Source organism: Sminthopsis crassicaudata, chromosome 3, assembly GCF_048593235.1.
Source record: "Sminthopsis crassicaudata isolate SCR6 chromosome 3, ASM4859323v1, whole genome shotgun sequence".
Taxonomy (NCBI): Eukaryota; Metazoa; Chordata; class Mammalia; order Dasyuromorphia; family Dasyuridae; genus Sminthopsis; species Sminthopsis crassicaudata.
The window spans coordinates 80,991,612-81,014,559 of NC_133619.1; the positions used below are offsets into that span (position 1 = coordinate 80,991,612).

At 31.9% G+C, this 22,948-nt stretch overlaps 1 protein-coding gene across 1 annotated transcript in view; it reads right to left on the reverse strand.

Annotated features, from left to right (window-relative positions):
* NBEAL1 (neurobeachin like 1) overlaps nucleotides 1-22,948 on the reverse strand; it is a 186,418-nt gene that overhangs the window by 129,947 nt on the left and 33,523 nt on the right. The window contains exons 3-7 of the mRNA XM_074299004.1: nucleotides 22,748-22,839; nucleotides 21,130-21,291; nucleotides 17,366-17,447; nucleotides 16,616-16,743; nucleotides 12,069-12,151 (exon numbers count right to left, since the gene is read on the reverse strand). Of these exons, the coding sequence (XP_074155105.1) occupies nucleotides 12,069-12,151; nucleotides 16,616-16,743; nucleotides 17,366-17,447; nucleotides 21,130-21,291; nucleotides 22,748-22,839 (547 nt within the window). The remainder of the gene's footprint in view (nucleotides 1-12,068; nucleotides 12,152-16,615; nucleotides 16,744-17,365; nucleotides 17,448-21,129; nucleotides 21,292-22,747; nucleotides 22,840-22,948) is intronic.

Below are 22,948 nucleotides of genomic sequence, written 5' to 3' on the forward strand. Positions count from 1 at the left end.
ATTTCTGTTAATTATATCTCAATTTTTAAAAGATTATGACATGGTAGGAATAAACTTTTACTGAATATATCTTGCTTCCTAATAGTATCAGTATGTAATTTCTATTGTTATTCTATCCATATTGATAAAAATGACACATGAAATTAATTATAAATTATTAATTTTAAACAACTCTTCAAGTAGGTCAAAAAATCAAATGTGTACATAGTTAAGACTAAAATTTTAAAAGATCATTCTTGTCTTTCCTTTATGATACCTAATAAAGTGTAATTAGTCTCTGAAGATTTTCAAGGTGAACAAACATTAGACTGACAGTTGTTGCTATAAAAATAATCTCAAATTTGCTGCTTCAGCAAAAAACAAACAAAAAAACCTACCAGAAAAGTGTCTGAAATTCATAAAGAAAATCAAAGAGAAATATCCATCAGTTCCCCAAGTAGACCAAAACTATGCAAAAATACTGGAATAATTCTGCAGAATTCTTGAGTAGAGACCAGACTGGGGAAAAAACAAGAGCAATCTAGAATAAAAAAATAGGACCAAACCAATGTCCAACTGTCACAACAGCTTAATAAGTTCCCAAGAAGCCCTAAGGGAGACTCAATAAGAACCCAGGCAGTATAATATGCTACAGTCTCATCCAGCACCCAAGGAGTCCATGTCCAAAACACAGTAAAAGAAAAGAATATATCTTACACCAAATAGTGTCGCAACAAAGGATAGAGCCATGTTTTAAACTGTGAAAAGTAAAGACAGAAAGTGCCAACAACAAAACTTGAGCCACCAGGAATCTGAGTGAAACCCCAAAAATTTATAAAGAAGGCAGTCGCCACACCCAAGACCAAGGAGATCCTGCCTATACCATCTAAGGGTAGGCAAAGGAGCAAAATCTAAACCAGGTACAAAACCCAAATCCTGTAACTGAGGCAAGATGAGAGTGAACAAAAGAAAACTCTAAACACAATCAAGAAATTCCTTAGATTCAGAGAATTCCCTTATAATTATTCCAAAAGAAGAGAGCAAATCATCAAATATATCCTTGTCCATAAAGACAGAAATGAAAATAGAAGAAATGAAATAAGGTATACAAAGGAAGATTCTGAAAAAGTGGTGAAGTAAGGTTAGAAAATTCCAAGCTCCCCAGATTTCCTCCACAAACAGGACAAAATAGTGCCTCCAGATGAAAGTAGAGAGGTAAAAACAAAGAGTTGGGAGAGAGCAATGGTCCTCCAAGGACAGCTGGAGAAGATTTGAGACTTGACCCCAGGGAAAGAGGTTTGACCTGAATGAAGTGCAAACACTTCCGGGTGATCTTGATTGAGATAACAAATGACAAACTTCGGGGAAGCTGGGTTGGAAGGTAGCTTCAATCTTAGTTGCAGCCATAGGAATTCTCACCTCAAGGGCAGAGTCCTGGGTCAGACATCCGATCAAGGAAAGACTGAAGGAATCTTTGCTGCTGAGGGATGCCAGGCCCAATAACAAAAGAAGAGAAAGAACCAGGGCACACTAAGTGAGTGCAGAAGCAGTGGGGCTGGCATGCTGCTGGCTATGGGCACTTACAGGAAGGATGAGTTCTTAGTTTTGGTTCCAGGCCAGAAAGAAAAAGGTTTGGACAGTCCTCGGGGACCTAACTATGGTTTGGAGAAAAGGAGTGAGGCGCTCAGCCCAGGACAAAGTTCGAAAAATAACAAGGAACTGAGGCCAGAGTCAACATCCCCCCCACCCCGAAACTAAAGAGGAGGAAAACAACAAGCTATTATAAATAAAAAATAAAAATGAGCAAGCAAAGGAGAAGAACCCAACTACAGAGAGCTATTATGGGAATAGAAAAGACCGAGTTTCATTTTCAGAGTAGGATAATGAAACAAACAATTAAAAAAAAAAAAAAAAAAACCTCTTCCACTCCAAACAGTAACATTAAATAGTCATCTGCCCAAAAAGAGATCTTGGAAAAACGTAAAAATGAGTTTAAAAATCAAATAAGAGAGACTGAGGAAAAATTAGGGGGGGAAAAAAAAAAAGACAAACAATCTAAGAAAACCAAGAAAATTATGAAAACAAAGTCAACCAATGGGAAAAGAAGATCCAGAATCTTAAGGACGAAAACAAATCCCTGAAAACTAAAACTGGAGAAGGGGAAAACAGTTAAGTTATAAGAGACCAAGAAATAATAAAACAAAATATGAGGAATGAAAACAGAGGAGAATGTGAAATATTTAATAAGAAAAACAACTGATCTAGAAAACAGATAAAGAAGAGAAAACATAAATAACTGGATTATCTGAAAGCTACAGTCGAAAAAAAATTCAAATACTGCAGAGCCACAATTAGAAGATCTGCTACACTAAACGATTGCAGGTTTTGGAACAGTTTATATCAAAGAACAAAAGAAGGAGTGTGGCCAAAAATACTTACCTAGCAAAGTTAAGTATAATCCTAAATGAGAGACAAGGAACAGGAGAGGGACATTTAACGGACTGACAACCTTTCAGGATTTTGTTGCAAAAAAGCCAAAATTTAATTTTAAAAAATTTCTTTTTGTCCTAAGACCCAGGAGAAATATAAGGTAAACTTCTAAGACCAATAATAAGGGATTCAATAAAGGCAATTTATTACTTTTTATACATGGAAATGTAAACCGTATACTTAAGATTGTCTTAGTTATTGGGTAGTTTGAAAGAAAGATTGGGAGAAAGCTGAGCATGATGTGGTAATTCTAAAAAGGAAAACTGTATAGAAAAAGGTTTAAAAAAAAAAAAAAAAAAAGCAAACAATCAGCTCATATTAGTGAAGCATGAAAGAAAAAACTGATCCAGAGGAGTTAGGTAGGGGTAAAAGGCTGATATTTGGGTTAAAGAGAGAGCATATACATCTAAGAGGAGGAGGGAACAGAATAGGGCAGGGTATAGAAAGGTACAAAGATTAGGATTTAGGAGAGCAGGGCAAAAGAAAAGTGAGGGACCCTTAGAAGAGTAGGTAGAACAAGGAAAAGGAGGGTAAGGGGAAAGGATAAAGGAGAGATTCTTTAAAAATGTATGGAATAGGGAGGTAGTAAACTACAGAAGGGACAGGGTAAAAAGAGAGGCTGAGAAGGACAATTGTGAGGAAAAACAGGATGACAGGAAATAATTATAACAGAATATGAATAGAATAATTCATCCACTAAATGGAAATGTATAGCAGAGTAGATTAAAAATCAAAATCCAACAACAAGCAGCTTAAAAGAAACACATTTTAAAATGAGAAATACACACAGAATTAAAATAAAGGTCTGGCATTCTAGAGAGCAATTTGAAACTATGCTCAAAGGATTATAAACACTCTTTGATTCAGCAGTGGCATTGGAGGTCTATATCTCAAAGAGACCATAAAAGAGAGAAAAGGACTCACATGTGCAGAATTGTTTGTAGCAGCAGTTTTTTGTGATGGCAAATAACTGAAAATTGAGTGGATGACCATCAGTTGAGGAAAGGCTGAATAACTTATAATATATGAATGTAGTTAAATATTATTGTTCTATAAAAAAGGATAAACAGGCTAGTTTCGGGAAATCTTAGAAAGGCCATGAACTGATTCTGAGTGAAGTGAACAAAAAAAACCCAGCAAGCTACTGTGACTAGTGATCTAAGATAATTCCAATAGACTTGAGATGGAAAATATCATCTGCATCCAGAAAGAAAACTATGAAGACTTAATGTGGATCAAAAAATACTATATTCACTTTTTTTTTTATTTTTCCTTTTTCATACTTTTTCCCTTTTAGTCTTTCATGATTAATACAGAAAAATGTTTTAAATGATTTTGTGTGTGTATGTATAAAAATCTATAGCAGATTGTTGCTGTCTTAAGGAGGATAAGGGAAGGGAGGGAAGGAGAAAAATGCGGAACACAATCTTACAAAAATAAATCTTAGAAACTATCTTTACATGTAATTTGAAAAACAAAATACTATTGTGAAAATAAAATAAAATAAAGGGCTGGAATAGGATGTATTATGCCTTAGTCAATGCAAAAGACGCTGAGGTAGCAATCATGATATCAGACAAAGTTAAAACTAAAATAGATTTAATTAAAAAAGATAAATAGGGAAACTATATTATGATAAAAGGAACCACAAATAAAGAAGCATGATCAATACTAAATTTATGCACCAAATATCATAGCATCTACATTTTAATTTTTATTTTTTTGGTATTCTCATTTAAAAAAATTTTCTCAATAGTATATTATTTTTCCAAGTACATGTAAAGATAGTTCTCAACATCCATTTCCACAACAGTTCATGTTCCAAATTTTTTCTCCTTCCATCCCTTTCCAAGAAAACAAGCAATCTGATAAAGGCTAAACATGTACAATCCTTCTAAACGTAATTTCATATTTGTCATGTTTTGAAAAAAAAAAAAAAATCAGACCAAAAGGATTAAAAAAAAAAAAGAGAGAAAGAAAAAGCAAATGAACAAAGAAAAGCAAAATACTATGCTTCAATTAACATTTTGTCTTCATAATTCTCTCTCTGAATAGATGACATTTTGCATCCCAAGTCTATTGGAATTGCCCTGGATCACCCCATTATTGAGAAGAACTAAGTCTATCATAGGTGATCTTCACATAATCTTGCTGTTACTATGCACAATGTTCTCCTGATTCTGCTCACTTCACTTACCATCAATTCGTAAGTCTTTTCAGGCTTTTCTAAAATCAGCCTGCTCATCATTTCTTATAGAACAATAATATTAAATTTCATTTCTATACCATAACTTACTCAACTATTACCCAACTGATGGGCATCCACTCAATTTCTAATTACTTGCCTCCACAAAAAGATCTATAACAAACATTTTTGCACCCATGGGTCCTTTTCCCTCTTCTATAATCTCTTTGGGATAAAGACCCAAGCATTTACATTTTTAAAAATTAAATAAATTACAGGTAGAAATAGTTGTACCATAACAGTAGAAGACTTCAATCTTCTCCTTTAAGAATTAAACAAATCTTTCCCTTTTTTTTTTTTTAGTGAGGCAACTGGGGTTAAGTGACTTGTCCAGTGTCACACAGCTAATAAATGTTAAGTGTCTAAGATCAGATTTGAACTCAGGTCTTTCAGGGCCACTACTCCACTTATTGTGTCATCTAGCTGTCCCAGAACTAAACAAACTCCCCCCCAAAAAAAAAGTAAAAAAAAAAAATTGCTTCTTTCACAGAACATAATACATAAAATAATTATATTTAATAAGGGATCATGAAAACACAGAAAAAAATCCATCAGAGACTAAATAATCTAATCTTAAAGTACAAGATATATCAGTTGGGGGATGGCTGAATAAGTTATGGTATATGAATGTAATGGAATATTATTGTTCTATAAGAAATGATAAGCAATCTGATTTCAGAAAATCCTGGAAAAACTTACATGAAATAATACTAAGTGAAATGAGTAGAACCAAGAGAATATTGTACACAGCAACAACAAGATTATGATGGACTCTCTCAACAATGGCTCTTTTCAACAATGAGATGATTCAAGGTAATTCCAACAGACTTGTGATGGAAAGTGCCATCTGCATCCAAAGAGAAAACTATAGAGACTGAATGTGGATCACAGCATAGTATTTTCACCTTTTTTGTTGTTGTTTGTTTGCTTGATCTGTTTATTTTTCATTTTTTTCCCACTTTTGATCTCATTTGTGCAGCATGAATTATGCTTAGAACTGCACATGTTTAACCTACATTAGATTAGTTGCTGTCCAGGGAAAAGGAGGAAGGAGAGAGAAAAATTTGGAACACAAAGTTTTGCAAGGATGAATTATTCTTTAATGAAATTACTGACTGTTTTTGTTATTTATTCTATAAAAAGTAATAATAATAGAAAAATGTATATCCCCCTAAGTGCTTATTATAACAATTAAAAAAAAAAAAAAGAAAAAGAAAAAAGAGACCAAGGAATAAAGTATGAAATTTTAAAACCTATAAAAAAGGAACCACATTTAAAATGCTCAATTAAACACTAAATTTGAAATCCTAAAAAATAAAGGTGAAATTAATAAAATTGAGTGTAAGAAAATAAAAAATTAATGAAAAAATTGATATTACCAAAAGAAATCAATAAAATAAATCAACCATTAGTTAATGAGTTTTAAAAAGAGAAAAAAAAACTTCTAGTATCAAAAATGAAAAGGGTGAATATGACACTAAAGAAGATGAAATCAAAACAATTAAAAGGAATTCTTTTGTCCAATTATATGCCAACATATTGACAATTGAAGTAAAATGGAAGAATATTTACAAAATATAAACTGCCTAGATTAGCAGAAGAAATAGAATATCTAAATAGGCCTGTTTTAAGAAAAAGAAAAGAAAAAAAAAAAAGAACAGGCTATAAATGAGCTTCCTAAGAAAAAGCACCAGGACCAGACATATTTATAAGGGAAGTTGAAGTTTATCAAACATTAAAGAGCAATAAATCATAAAGAATAAGAAGCAAGAACGGGTCCTACCAAACTTCTTGAGAAAATGTAAAAGGAAATAAAAGTATAACCAATTTATTAGTGAATATGGATGCAAAAATCCTGAACAAAAGACTAGCTAAAAGATTACAATACTACTGGGCTTATATCCCAAAGAGATCTTAAAGAAGGGAAAAGGACCTGTATGTGCAAGAATGTTTGTGGCAGCCTTCTCTTTAGTGGCCTGAAAACTGGAAACTGAGTGGATGTCCATCAATTGGAGAATGGCTGAATAAATTGTGGTATATGAATGTTATGGAATATTATTGTTCTGTAAGAAATGACCAACAGGATGATTTCAGAAAGGCATGGGAGGACTCACATGAACTGATGCTGAGTGAAATGAGCAGGACCAGGAGATCATTATATACTTTAACAACAATACTGTATGATGATCAATTCTGATGGACTTAGCTCAATAGAGCAGTAATGAACTGAACCAGCTATCCCAGCGAAAGAACTCTGGGAGATGACTATGAACCACTACATAGAATTCCCAATCCCTCTATTTTTGTCTGCCTACATTTTTTATTTCCTTCACAGGCTAATTGTACACTATTTCAAAGTCCGATTCTTTTTGTACAGCAAAATAACTGTATGGACATGTGTAGATATATTGTATTTAACATATACTTTAACATATATAACATGTATTTGTCAACCTGCCAGCTGGGGGAAGGGATGGGAGGAAGGAGGGGAAAAATTGTAACAAAAGGTTTTGCATTTGTCAATGCTGAAAAATTACCCATGCATATAACTTGTGAATAAAAAGCTATTTTAAAAAGATTATAACAATATATTACAAAGATTATACAATATGACTAAGTGGGATACATGCCAGGAATACAGGGATAGTTTAACATAAAAAAACTATTTACATAACTGATTGTATCAATAACAAAAATAATAAAAATCATATGATAATTTCAATAGATGCCGAAAAAGCAGCTGGTAAAGTACAACAGTCATTTCTATTAAAAACACTTTTCCATAAATGGATAAGAAGCATTTACTTAAAATCATTAGCAAGCATTATTTGTAATGGGGGATAAGTTAGAAGCCTTCCCATTAAGATCAGATGTGAAAGAAGGATACTCAATATCACCAATATTATTCAATATTGAATTAGAAATCCTAGTAATAACACTAAGAGAAGAAAAAGAAATAGAAAGAATCAGAATACAGGATGAGGCAACAAAATTATTATTATTATTATTTTTTTTTTGCTGAGGCAATTAGAGTTAAAGTGACTTGCCCAGGGTCACACAGCCAAAAAGTATTAAGTGTCTGAGGCCAGATTTGAACTCAGATCCTCCTGACTTCAGAGCTGGTACTCTATTCACTACACCAACTAGCTGCCTTCCAAATTATCTTTTTTTGCAGATGATATGACGATACAGTTGAAAAATCCTGAGGAAACATCTAAAAAGTTGACTGAAATAATATTTTCAGTAAAGTGGCAGGACATAAAGTAAATGCACACAAATCATCAACATTCCTATATTACCAACAAGATCCTGCAAGAAGAAATAGCTCTAAAAATAACTCTAGACACTATGAAATATCTGGGATTATGCCTACCAAAACAAACCCAGGATCTACATGAACAAACCAAAAAAACAACATGCAAACAAAATCATATTTAAATAAATGGAGTAATATTAATTGTTCACGGCTAGATAGGAGCAATATAATAAAAATGACAATTTTACCAAAAACAATCTATATGTTTAACACCATCCCAATTAAATTACTAAAAATATGCTTTTATAGAGCTAGAAATAAATAATAACAAAATTCATTTGGAAGAACAAAAGATCAAGCATATCAAAAGAACTAACGGGGAAAAAAAATGGAAACAAAGGAGATTTAGCATTACCATATCTCAAACTGCATTATAAAGCAATAATTATCAAAATCATTTGGTACTAAGAAAAAGAAAGGTAGATCAATGGAACAAAGTAGACATACATTCTACAGCAGCAAATGAATATAATTTGACAAGTGTAAGACTTAAGTTTTTGGGAAAATAATTCATTATTTAATTTTTTTAATTGTTGAAAAAGTTGGAAAGCTGTCTAGCAGAAATTGGGTACAGACCAATATCATACTCCATTTATCAAGATCAGGTCAAAATGGATACCAGACCTAGTTGTAAAGAGAGATATTACAAGAAAATTTGCAGAACATGGAGCATATTACCTATCAGACTTAAGAATAGGTGAAGAATAGGTGAGCGTTGTATATTTCAACAACAATACTATATGATGATCAATTCTGATGGATATGGCCATTTTCAACAATGAGATTGAACCAAATCAGTTCCAATAGAGCAGTAATGAATTGAATCAGCTATATCTAGCGAAAGAACTCTGGGAGATGAGTATGAACCACTACATAGAATTCCCAATCCCTCTATTTTTGTCCACTTGCATTTTTGCCATCTGGGGGGAGGGAGCGAAGGAGGGGAAAAATTAAAACAAAAGATTTGGCAATTGTCAATGTTGTAAAATTACCCATGCATATATCTGGTAAATAAAAACTATTTTTAAAAAATGAATAAATGTTTTTGACTAATTAAAAAAAAGAAAGAAAGAAAGAAATCAACTCCCTGAAAAACAGAATTAGTGAATTGGAAAAAGAAAATAACTCTCTAAAAAATAAAATTGGCAAAATGGAAAAAAATTCTATAGACTCATTTAAAAACTCAACTGGACAATTAAAAAAATTTTTTTTAAGTAAATGAAGAAAATAATTCATTAAAAATCATAATTGAACAAATGGAAATGAATGACTCGAGGAGACACCAAGAATCAGTCAAGCAAAATCAAAAAAATGAAAAAATAGAAAAAAAAAGTTAAATACCTACTTGGGAAAACAACAGACCTAGAAAATAGATCTAGGAGAGATAATCTGAGGATTATTGGACTTCCTGAAAAGCATGATGAAAAAAAGAGCCTAGACACTATTTTTCAGGAAATGATCAATAAGAACTGCCCAGATGTTATAGAAATGGAGGGTAAAATAGACATTGAAGAAATTCATCAATCACCTATTGAAAGAGATTCCAAAATCAAAACTCCAAGAAATATTGTGGCTAAATTCCAGAACCAAGGGAAAAAATACTTTAAGCAACTAGGAAAAAACAATTCAAATATAGAGGAGCCACAATAACTCAGGATCTAGCAGGGTCCACATTGAAGGATTGAAGGTCCTGGACTCTGATATTCCAAAAGGCTAAGGAACTTTAAATTTTATTTTAGAATTTTAATCCTTTCTCCCTTCTTGTCTCCTGTTAAGTTTAGTATATTTCTAAACCAAATGTTTGCATGTGTATTTGACCCTACTTTGTCTGGTACAGCTGAAAATGAAATTTATACAGTAGCCTAGTCTCTCCTTCCCTACATCCACATTTGTATAATCTTCACCTCATTTACTCCATTTATATGTTGGCATATAAACAATACCCCTCCCTTTTCTTTCTTCCCTAAAGTTCCCTCTTCCTTCTTTTTTCTTCCATAAGTCCATTAAAATATAACAAAACTGTTCCTAGGTCTTATTTACTTCCCTCTATGACCCTAGAAGATTTCCAAAAGAGCAGTAGGTTCTCAAAATGGATGATACTGTCTCTTCCCATTGCTCAAATATGTCTTCCTCTACATTTCAAAGTATCTACTTGTCTTTGGTCTCTTCCTCAGGAGATAATTATTAGATTTTTTAAATTTTCCTCTCACTCTATTAATAGTCTTGATAGTTTTTAATTAAAATGTTAATTTATTTCTAAAATGTGTTCTATGAATGAAGTTTCCAGATAGCTCAATAATTCTTAAGATTATCTGGCTGTAAAATTTTTTTGCAGATTCACTGTTTCAAACAGAATATTTCTTTTCTGATATTCTTTCAAACTTTCAATTTATTTTAATTTTTCATATTGTTTTCAGGAGTCAACTGATTTAATTTTCATGGAATCTATTAATTGAGTAAGATTTTATCCATCTTGTAATGAGTTGTTTATTCTCCTTATTCTTTGCTCTAGAGATTTCATTTCATTTATGTCATCTTTTTTTTAATTCTTATTTTACTTCCTCCATGAATTTCAATGACAGTGCCTGTGGCTCTTTTAGGATTTTCTTTGACTGGCACTATTTGTGGATGATGTGGTAGTATTTCCTGGGTTTTTGTGTTGAGTCTCTTGACTCCACAAAAATGATCTTTGATGTTTTCTCTTTACTTTGATGTTACTTTTTTTTCTATCCATACTTTTAGATCAAAGCTTTATTTTGAAGCTAGATTCTGTGCATTTCTACAAGAAGCAGAAAGGCCCTCTTTGGAATTAATCTTTATCTGGAGTTTAGGTACTAAAGGCTGTGTTCAAGGAGCTCTACAGCAGCTGGCTTATGTGGTATGATCTAAGGCAAAACCTAGATCATTTCCCCCTGGTTCAGGGCTAGAACAACACAATTGTGGCCTTCAGCTATACTTAGCAAGATTTTGATTTGGGCTTACAACTCCCATCCTCCAGGAACATAGCTTCAGGCTCTACATTTTCATAGACTGCCCTGGTATTAGGGGTGGAAGGCTTCCATGAGCTAAACTCATTCATGACTGAGCTTTTTTTTGTTTGTTTTTTTTTAGCTTGTATGTTTCTAGCTGTTTATATTTTGCGGACTTGGGCTGGCAAAATTATCCTACTATAGTTTCTACTTGGCTTTCTTGACCATTATAAAATACTATCTCTCAAAGAAAAACAAATTAAAACAGCTTTACATCACAATCATATAGCTCTTATACCAGAAAACTGTGAACCCGGCAATAAAGGAGTACAAAAAACAAAATTATTCACTGCTAATGACACTGTACCATAGATTCAATATTTCCTGAGGTCAATATAACATCATTATATACTAAGACTTACATACTGTTTATGCCTTTTAGTCAGTTATTATACTTCAAAGAATATACACCAAGAAAGAAATCAAGAAGTTTAAATCAATCAATAAATAATAATAAAATAAATATAACAATACAAAGAATAACAGAATTTAAGATTTGGAAGGACTCTTAAAAGATCGACTAATCCAATCATCTTACTTCACAGATGAGGAGTCTAGATCGTAGAGGTTAAATAAGTCATTCAAAGTTACAAAGCTACTAAATGGCAAAGCTGAGGATAACCTGGCTTCTTCTCCTTCTCCTACACCACAATGTATTTCACAAGATACATCACAGTTTTCAATAGTACCACAAAATATATGTTCTCATAAATCTCTGGAGTTTAATTTTTAGATTAAAAAATATAAAATTCTAAAAAATACTGAGCTACCAAAGTTTTATAAAACTTTCTACCTAGATTGAAAATTACATGTACTTTAAGAATAGTTTGTAAAACTGACAACATAGGATATGAAGAATGAATTATTTTTCCATGGGAGCATTACATGTAGCACACAATAAATGTTTTTCTGCTGTGTCACACAATCTTCATCTTGTAGATTTAACAACTACAGTAGAATGCACACCAACAGAAAACTATGACACTAATAAATTGAAAGTGTTACTTACGGTAAAAGAAAGGAATGAACTCCACTGTGAGAGAGGCTGGTTTGTATTTCTGTCTGCTCTTTTCCACGGTACTAAGGCTCTTTCTGTATTTAAACATAAATTTTTAAAACTACAACATGTATAATTAGCAAATGCACAAACATATACCAAGATATTTTTGAATAAATCAAAAGAACAATGAAAGCTTAAAACATATACCTAGGGTTTTTTTAAGTTTAGGGCTGATCTTAAATCAACATCAATAGAGATTTTACTGCTTTGAAAGAATTTGTTTTAACAACTGCAAAGCATCTTTTATTTACAAAAGCAAGCTCCTATTTATTTACAAAAATAAAACAAATTTCTTTCCAAATTGATATTGAGAAGGGATTTTATCATGAAATTTTAATTCATAAAAAATTAGTGTCACAGTTCTAATTTAACTAAAAAGATCAGAAATCAACATTTCAATATTAATTATTCCATCTCCTGAGGCCATTTGCCACCCTACTCCCCACTCCCCTCAGGCTTGGTCCAGTATGTTTGCTGAACTAGCTGCTATTTGCAGTATCAAGAATTTGAAACTAGAATAATTAGGCTTGATGGTGTTCATGCTCAAACATTGTTTTGACCTCCAATCCTGCACTCTTGGATTTCAATAATCTAAAGATTCCTAGCTTGTAGGTTCCACTATAAAATAGGTCTAATAACAAGGGCTTGCCAGAAATGATAGTAGATACTAGTCCCCCACCTTCCACATTCTTGAGACTATGCTTAGCAATGGAATAATAAAAGCAGATAAAGAAGAATCTAAAAATATCACTTAGAACAATAATATGAAACTTAAATAAAAAGAGATCCTGCAGCAAAATGATTTAGAAAACCACAAATTCATGTTATCTTTATTGCACTATATTTTTATTTATTTTGTTAAACATTGTCCAATAACAGTTTAATCTGGTTTAGGCTAAAGGTTTTTAGGGAGCCTGCAGAAGGATTTTGACACCTCTGACTTGAAATATAAACAGAAAATAGCGAATTTTCTATACTGTCTTAGATACTTTAAGTCCAAATATAAAATTGTAGAATGATGCTGTATAACCATTTGTGAAGTCCTATCTTTTCTGGTATCACGAAATGAATATAACTTCACAGAAATGCAAGATTTCCTTTTGGTCTACCATTTCAAACTTTTGTCAAATGAGGGAAAAAAAGATCCTTTTAAATTAAATTTCTTTTTTTTCTTTTTTGCTGAGGCAATTGGGGTTAAGTGACTTGCCCAGGATCACACAGCTAAGAAGTATTAAATTTCTTTTAAGTTAACCAGGTAAGAAAGATAGTGAGAATTGAAATCAATTTAGATGATATAAGTAGGTATGAATTGTAATTAGAACTTCTGCATAAGTCTATTTCCATTTTATAAACTTATGTAAATTAAAGCAGACGATTAACAAATTTAATGTTTTGATTCCTTCCCAATATGTTACCAAAGTAATGAACATCCTCTACTGACAGAAAATTTATTTCTATAGTTTGTGACATGTAATTCATTCTAAACTTACTATGTTAACATAGCAGATAGATATAAATGAGAAATCTTTTAATTATAATATTTAACAGATAATCTAATAACATCAAAAAAGGTCAGGGAACAACTCTGAGATACCACTACACACCTGTCAGATTGGCTAAGATGACAGGAACAAATAATGATGAATGTTGGAGGGGATGTGGGGAAACTGGGACACTGATACATTGTTGGTGGAGTTGCGAAAGAATCCAGCCATTCTGGAGAGCAATTTGGAACTATGCCCAAAAAGCTATCAAACTGTGCATACCCTTTGACCCAGCAGCGCTACTGCTGGGCTTATATCCCAAAGAAATACTAAAGAGCGGAAAGAGACATATATGTGCCAAAATGTTTGTGGCAGCTCTTTTTGTTGTAGCTAGAAACTGGAAGATGAATGGATGTCCATCAGTTGGAGAATGGTTGGGTAAATTATGGTATATGAAGGTTATGGAATATTATTGCTCTGTAAGAAATGACAAGCAGGAGGAATACAGAGAGGCCTGGAGAGACTTACATCAACTGATGCTGAGTGAAATGAGCAGAACCAGAAGATCACTGTACACTTCAACAACAATACTGTATGAGGATGTATTCTGATGGAAGTGGAAATCTTCAACATAAAGAAAAGCCAACTCACTTCCAGTTGATCAATGACGGACAGAGGTAGCTACACCCAGAGAAGAAACACTGGGAAGTGAATGTAAATTGTTAGCACTAATATCTGTCTGCCCAGGTTACATGTACCTTCGGAATCTAATGCTTATTGTGCAACAAGAAAATGATAATCACACACATGTATTGTATCTAGGTTATATTGTAACACATGTAAAATGTATGGGATTGCCTGTCACCGGGGGGAGGGAATAGAGGGAGGAGGGGGATAATTTGGAAAAATGAATACAAGGGATAATATTATAAATATATATATATATATATATATAATAAAAAAAAAAAAAGGTCAGGGAAACAAAGTTAAATATATCTTCAGATGAAATAAAACAATACGAAAGAATAAATCTGAACTGAACACAATTTCAAATCCAAACTCTAACATTTAGTTCTGTGCGACCACAAACAAATTACTTATTCTCCAGGCATGTTTCCTTAACTGAAAATGAGGATAACAATATTTGCTTTGCCAATAATGCACAAATTTGTGAGTAAATTACATAAGCAAACTTCCAAGTATCATATGAGTAAATATGTATTAAATTCTTTGAAAGCTGGTATAGAACCTATTTATTTATTTATTTATTTTGGCCATTACAACAATAGATTTTTAAGGGGTTTATAAACATTATTTTATGGCAGTGTTAGTGACTTTCCCGATGCTAGGTAAATAGCAAGTACTTAATAAATTGATAATATATTATTAATTAATTAAAAGTTATTAGAAAAGGTTACATACCTTTAAAGTTTCTGTTAGCTTCCCAAAATATTATTGACTGGGAAGGAAGTTATTATTATATTATTAACTTTTACAATATTATCCTACAACAACATACACTGAGGAAATAGACAAAAAAGGAAAGAATTCCTAAAATTATTTAGGATTCTGAAAATAAAAACAAAACCGCTACTTCAAGAAGCACTGTAATTAGAACTGAATATTGCCTAGGTTTAATTTTAGCATAAGTGATATAATTTTAAAAGACTCAAAGTCTCATGTTATTTCTTAAAATTAGACTCTCATTTGCTAAAGCCTAATAATAACTATTAGGGAAAAAGTTAAGAAATGTCTCTATCCTTTCACTAGATCAAATTCTTATAACTATACCTAGTAAACTTCAAAATCTGATTCTAATAAACAAGACTGAAAAGTAACATAATTCTTTGAGTTGCTTTCACCTAAACCACAAAGTTCTCAGCTCATGTTCTCACTCTGACACTCAATTGCCTTGATTTCTATATTTTATTTGCCTCTCCATCTCCAATCCTCCTTCATCCCTCTGTTCAGAGATATAGCAGCACCCTCTCTTTCTAGTGCTTTAATCTTCCTTAATATTTAATTATCCTTGGATTTAAGCTTTGTCTGTCCCTCATTTCCACAGTCTGTTGTCACCTGTTTCTTTTTAACCCTTGAGAAAAATGTTCTTTCCTTTCAATCTCTCCATTTCTCTGTCTCCTAGACTACTAAATTAAACTGTCTCTTTCTTTCTATGAGAAAAACCTTCATATGATGATCTATTTGAAAATTCTAAGCTTTTTTGGTTTAATGGTGTTAAAATGGACAAGAAAAAAAAAATGTTTCACACCATTAAGAAACCTCTGGCATAAACTTAAGTAAATACTCACTAATTTGGTAAGATTCTGACGAGTGGATTAAAGGAAGGATGAAGATTAATGTGGATTTTTGTCTCCATTTCAAGAGATTTTAATAAGAGCCTTTTGGAAACCACAAGTCAAAAATGTGTTCAAGGGCTAAGTATACTGAGTAGCAAATTAAGCATGGCCTTAGTAAAGGGAACAGCCTATAGAGGAAAAAAGATGTAAAGAAGTAGATATCAATTTCCCATTGAGAGGTGACCAAAAGAAATCCGAAGAGCCGTAGAAAAACCTGGAACAATCTCCCAGAAGCATAAAAGAAAGCAAAAGTCTAAGGGGAGATAGATAAAACCACTAAGATTAACAATGAGAGAATTTAACTAGTAACCAGGAGTTTATTTTTCATAACCAAAAGAGGGATAATAGAGTTCAGGACATGGAATCAGAAAGATGGGTTAAAGTTAGCCCTTTAAATATACTTCCCAGCTGTGTAACCATGGACAAGTCATCTATCTCCTTTGAATCTCAAGTGAACTCTCTGACTCTAAATTAGAAGCAGATGAAGAATTACATCTTTATAAAATTAATCACCTTAAAATGGCTTCTACTCTTTATTGCCACATACTGTGGCTCAAAATTTAATGTGTGAAACTTGTATCTATAGCAGGTATTACTTGATATTCTCAAGTTAAGTGAAATAAGTCATTAGAACTTATGATACTATGTGACATACCCTGCAATTCTGTGCCTCCAATTTCGATATGGGTCATACAAACTCTCACAAAAAGCCAGTGCATGTCTTACAAATTCTTCAATAGAAGTTTGATCCGCCACATCTTTCTCTTTTGTTTTGCTTTTTAACTAAAAACAAAAACAAAAAAATCTAAATATCAAAACTTTAATTTGATAAATATTATATATTAAACAAAATTACATGGACTCAGCCATAGAATATTCACAAATGTTTATTAATTCAATTAAGCCTAATTTTCTAATATAAACAAAACATAGTTCTATCAAGGTAAATTAGGTCATTTAGCATTTATTTAGACTAAATAGACTCCTACAGATTGCGAATTTCCCAGAAATAACATTTAAAATAAATGGCCAAATTCCAATGGTCTTGTGATAGAGAAAGCCATCTGGGTTCAAAATATTTTAAATAAATAATTCCTTTATTAGGATACATAATAAGTAAATCATTAGTCAAGAATCCTCAGGCATGTTTTAATAATGTCAAGTTTTCTAACAGTATTGCTTTTTTTGTTAAAAATAGGTCCTTTAATTCTAATAAATCATATTGCCATGTGCTTGTTTCAAATGGCATATACAAAAAATAGTGGAGCTACATATACCTTTATAATTTTCTTCAAAATTACTAAGCCTCTGAAAACATTCTACTCAAAATATTGTACTACAAAAGCAAACGCAAACAACCTATTTTCTCTCAATAAATTTTTAGGGAATGTCAGTTCACACTTACTTGCTGAATATAGAGAGTTGTCATGGTGATAACATGATTAATATAGGAACAAGTCCCAATTTCTTCCACATTAGACAGGTTTCTGTAAGAAAATAAGAATTATAGTAATTTATATGAAAACAAGAATAAAATACAAAAACTGTATATAAGCTTTAGACAATAAACAGCTAACTTAAATTTTTTTTTAGATTTAAGCAAAGTTAAAAAATGAAACATGGAATCAACTAAGTAACTTAAAAATGAGATTCTGAATAAAAATAGGCCTCAAACAATATTTGAACCTTATAATGATAATCACAGGAAAATTCAGACTTAAAGTATTAAAGATAGGCAGCACTGGCTCAGGAACCAAGAAAATAGATTATGAGTCATCCTGGCTTTGTTCTCACTTATGTAACCAAGACTACATCACTTTACCATTTCCCACTTGACTCTCTTCTTGTATAAAATAAGAGGATAAGTTGTTAAAAAAATAAATAAATCTGGAATTATATAAGAAAAGTCACCAAACATTGATCTGATTCAATCCCACAATCCCAATACCAAGCATATGTTCCAAAGAGAATTTTTTTAAAAAAAGGCCTCATACATAAAAATATTCATAGTAAAAAAAAAATGGAAACACAATTTATTGAAGAATGGCTAAACACATTGTAGCATATGAATGTAATAAAATATTTTTATATCCATAAGAAATTATAAAATCAGAGAAACATAAAATTATGAACTGATGCAAAGTGAAGGAAGCAAAACCAAGAGAACTACATCTACAGTGATTATAATATAAATTAAAACAATACTAAAATTTAGCTGAACTTAGACTAAATACAACAATCAAATCTAGTCCCTTATAAAATATGGTTCATTCACTTTGAGAGATGATAAAATATGGGAGCAGAATGTTGCATACATATCAGAAACATTCACTTTGTTCAACTATTTTTTAGATCAGGAAATGGATGTGGTGCAAAAATGTATAGGTATTAACAAAAATTTTTTTTTAAATAAAGAAAAATAATTGAACTAAAGCATATTAAATGTTACTGTCATATCTGATATTCCATTATTCTATAATTCAGTTCTCCTGTACTCCTTAACAAAACAGATTTTGAGGTTCCTGAGATAAGGTATTTTTATTTTTCTATTTCAAATATTTTCTGTATGCACCTAGCACAAAGCCTTATTATAACTTGATTTTTTTTTATTTTCAGCAAGACTAATTCAGAAACAATTCATAAAAGAATTAGAATTACCTTAAAGCACAGAGAGAAATTTTAAATTAAACATCATGAAAAACAATTCTCTATCTCTAGAATTTCTATTTTACCACATATTTGGCATTTACTAATTTACTTTTTTAAATCACATAAATTATCTCATTTCGTTGATTCAACATGTGTTTACTAAATAACTAACAGGTGGTGCCAGATGCTGCTTAGGTATTAGGGATACAAACACATTTTTAAAAAAACAAGAAGCAACATATATACATAGAAAAGAAAAAAATCTATACGCTAAGTAAATGCAAATTAACTAAAGGAAGCACTGGCAACTGGGAAGGGAGAAGATATCAGAAAAGACTTTAAAAAAAGGGGTGGCACTTGAGGTGAACTGATAGAGGAATGGAAGGGAGGGCATTTCAGATATGCATGGGAGACAACTTCTGCAAATGGCCTGATGGGAAGCAATGGAATGCTACTCAAAAGGAATAAGAAACTAATTTGGTCAGAAGGTGGAATATGTTATCATATAATAAAACTGTAAGGCAGACAGGAATCAATTTGACTCTTTAATAAACACTTGAATAAAAAGTCTGTATTTTATCCTAGAATATTCCACATTCCATATTTATTTCACATAAGCAAGTAAGTGACATAATTGGATCTATACTTTAAAAATATCAATGTTGCAGATAAAGAGAAGATATATTCAATAAGATTGAGAAATTCAAGGCAAAAGGACTAATTAGGAGCTAAGGAGTTCTGGGAAAAGAAGTAAAGGGCCTGACAGAATGGGAGCCCAACCAAATTATAAGATCTTTGAAGGTAGAATTTATCTTTTATCACTTTATATCGACTAAAGCAAACATGAAAGAATGCTCCAAGTCACAATAAGAAAAACACGGGTAAAAGCAAACAACTCTAAGGTTGTCAGTAAACTGACAAAGTTGACAAAGATGGCACACTAAAGTATTGTTATTGAAACTATGAATTTGTCCAACCATTCTAGAAAGCAGTTTGGAATTATTCAAAGGACTAAAATGTCCATATTCTTTGATTCCACACTAGGAAGTCAATGATCAAAGCAAGGTCCCATGTAAAACAAAAATATTTACAGAAGCACTCTTTGAGGTAATAAAGAACTAAGGAGAGGGAGGAGGATAAGCAGATGCTCACTGACTGGAAAATGAGAAATAAATTGTGGCACTCAAATATAATGAAATAATTGTTATACCATAAGAAACAATGCAGAAGTACAGAGAAGTATCAGGCTTTTAAGTAAAGTTTTGAAAAATGAAGTAAGTAGAATCAGGAAAGTAAAGTACTACAATAAAATGGAAAGAATAATGACCAACCAAAACAGAATGCCATTAAATAATAAGAAAACTGAGGCAGAGGGAAATTAAGTGCCTTAACCAAAGCTACACAACTAAATGTCTAAAGAGAGATTAGAAGTGAGGTCTTGACTTCAAATCCAACACTCTATCTACTATATCTCAAGTTTGCCCAAAATTAATGATCTTAAAAGAAATCTCCAATGGTTCAATCACATCTTGGTTAGGTTATTCTGCCTAGTGTTTAACACCCTCTACAACTCCTCCTATCTTTCCAACCTAATTTCTGATTTTCCCTTCTTCACCTCAATGTTCTCAGATTAAATTTGCTAACCCAAAATCTTAGTAGTAAATAACAATTCCTGAATTCACCCCAAGGTTTTCTGATGCCAAATCCAGCATGTTTTCTACTGTTCCCCAGATGTAACTTGGCAATATCCCCTCAGAAAATAAAGGGTTTGGATTATAGCAAAATATGCTGAGCACAGTCAAACTCAAGTGGGAATGGATTGCTGCCAACTGCACATGGACTTAAAAAACCTCAAGTTAACATTATCTCTGTTGTATGATATTCTTATTTTATTTTGTTAAACATTTCCCAATTACATTTTAATCTGGTTACAGTTTCATCCATGAGTTTGATATGGCTAGGCTAAATAATGCAGAAAAGAGTTAGAGCACTAATTCCTTTTTACTTGTTCAGTACACAGTATTTCTAATTTTACAATACTTCTAAGATTGCATTGTGGTTCTGGCAGTCACATTATACTATTAAATTTGTACTACATTCAACTACAGCTGGTGGGCAATTACTGAGTGGTTTTCAAAAATTAACCTTAGCAACTAGATATAAAACTACTACAAAATTACTATTGATTAGTTTATGTTTTTAAATCCAAATTAATTGAAAATACACAATTAATGAATTGTCATTTAGATAGTATTATCATGACAAGCAGGCAGATAGGTGGCACAATAGATAGAGAGTACAGGCCCTAATCAGGAAGACTTGAGTAAAAATCTAGCCCCAGACACTTCCTAGCTGTGTGATCCTGGATAAGTCACTTAACCCTACTTGCTTCAGTTTCCTCATCTGAAAAATGAGCTGGAAAAGGAAATGGCAAACTCCAAACGAGGTCACAAAGAATCAGACAGGACTAAAATAACTAAACAACAAATCCTGACATTAGGAGGTCTGAATGTCAGATACCTGCAAAGGATTATGAAGAACTTGACAAGGAGAATTGACAAAGCCTGTTGTTGCTCTTCTAGTCCATCTGCCATTTTTTGCACACATTGTAGTAGCTGGCTTCTTAGAACTTGTAGAATATTATCAGGAAGAAGAGATATTCCAGGAGGCACATCATCTACTCTATAATGCAAGGTGGGGGGGAAAAAAAAAACCCTTTAAGGATTAATGTGCAATCCATGAGGTTTCAGATGAGGTCCTAGGAAAGCTTTTTGATTCTTCCCAGGCATTTTATCTTCACAATTGGGAATGGGCACATGATGATACTGCATTAGAAAAGCACAGAGACTGAGATTAGATTACTTCCCCAAAAGGATAACTGAAAAAGGAGAAACACTGAATATACTAATTCTTGCTGGATTGGTTGTTTCCTTAAAAACTTTAATCTAAAGAACATATTATTTAGGCACACTTTATATGTTTCAAAACAAAATTTTTTTTAAAATAAGCCAATATAGAATTTTGTTTTAAAACTATAACTGTGACTAACTTTTTTAGACACACATATGTGGGTGTAAATATGATATAACTAATTTCTATCAAGAGTCCTCCACTGTAACAATTCATTTGTTTCTAAGATGAGAAAATGCATGTAAAATCTACAACTAACTTTGTAAAATAGGACACTATCAAATCAGATTATCCAAAGAATTTATGAATATTATAACAAATTAAAAGTATAAATATATGTAATGATTTTTTTTTTCAATTTAAAATCACTATTTTATATTGCTGCTTTGGATTCTTTAATGCTTGCTATGCAGTGAGAAGACTTTTCATTTTTATGAATCTTTATTATATACCTATTGAGATATAGCAGAAAAATTCAACTAAGATCAAAGTTACAAATATTTTCAAATAATATATGAAAAAGTAAACCTCAACCAAAATAAAATTGAAAAGCATATGCAATTTCTCAAATGGCATTTTCCTATAAATATTACCAACAGCAGTCATTAAGAAACAACTTCCCAAATACTCTATCCTTATTAATAAAGTATGAGCAATTCCTTTTTTTAGCTATTTTAAGCCTTTTTCTATTTGCAGAAATCTTCAGTCTATCTAAGAGATACATTCTAGCAAAGCTACCTATAAAAGAAGCTATGTTCTATTATATCAAATAAGATGGGGGGGAAATCTCCCAATAGACTTCAGTTGACAATTACTAGGTATTTACTTGGTGAAACAGACATTTTGTATCATCATTTCAGTATTTTGCAGCATTTTTTTCCCCCAAAAGCTTCAAATTCCAAGCATGCTCAACCTTCTGTTCCTTCAACTAAATTGACAGTTTCTGCATGCCTTGGGATTCCTTGATGCCCATTCAGAATTTCTAGAGTTTTGCTCCTCTCCTTTTGGTTGTGGTATTTGCAGTGCTTAATTTAATAACACAACATTTGCTGTTATATATTTATCAACTATTCACACATTATTACTAACTAAAATAATTTTTAATTAAGCATAGTTGAAAATACATATTTAAAACAAAGGAATTATTTCTAAACAAAGAATTCTAATACTCAATTAGATTTTAGATTTTTCTTTGACACCTCATTAAAATCAGTATATTTCTACATACCGAGTAGGAAGCTTCTCAAAGTCCACATCTAAGAATTGCTCATAACTAGAAACAAAACTCTCCAACCATAACTTCAGATAGTCTGGGTCTTTCTGAAAAAGGAATATTGTCATATTATTGTCATATAAAATCTAATTTATCCTATAGTTGTAAAGTCAGAAAGGATATTAGAGATTATATAATCTACATCCTTCATTTTAC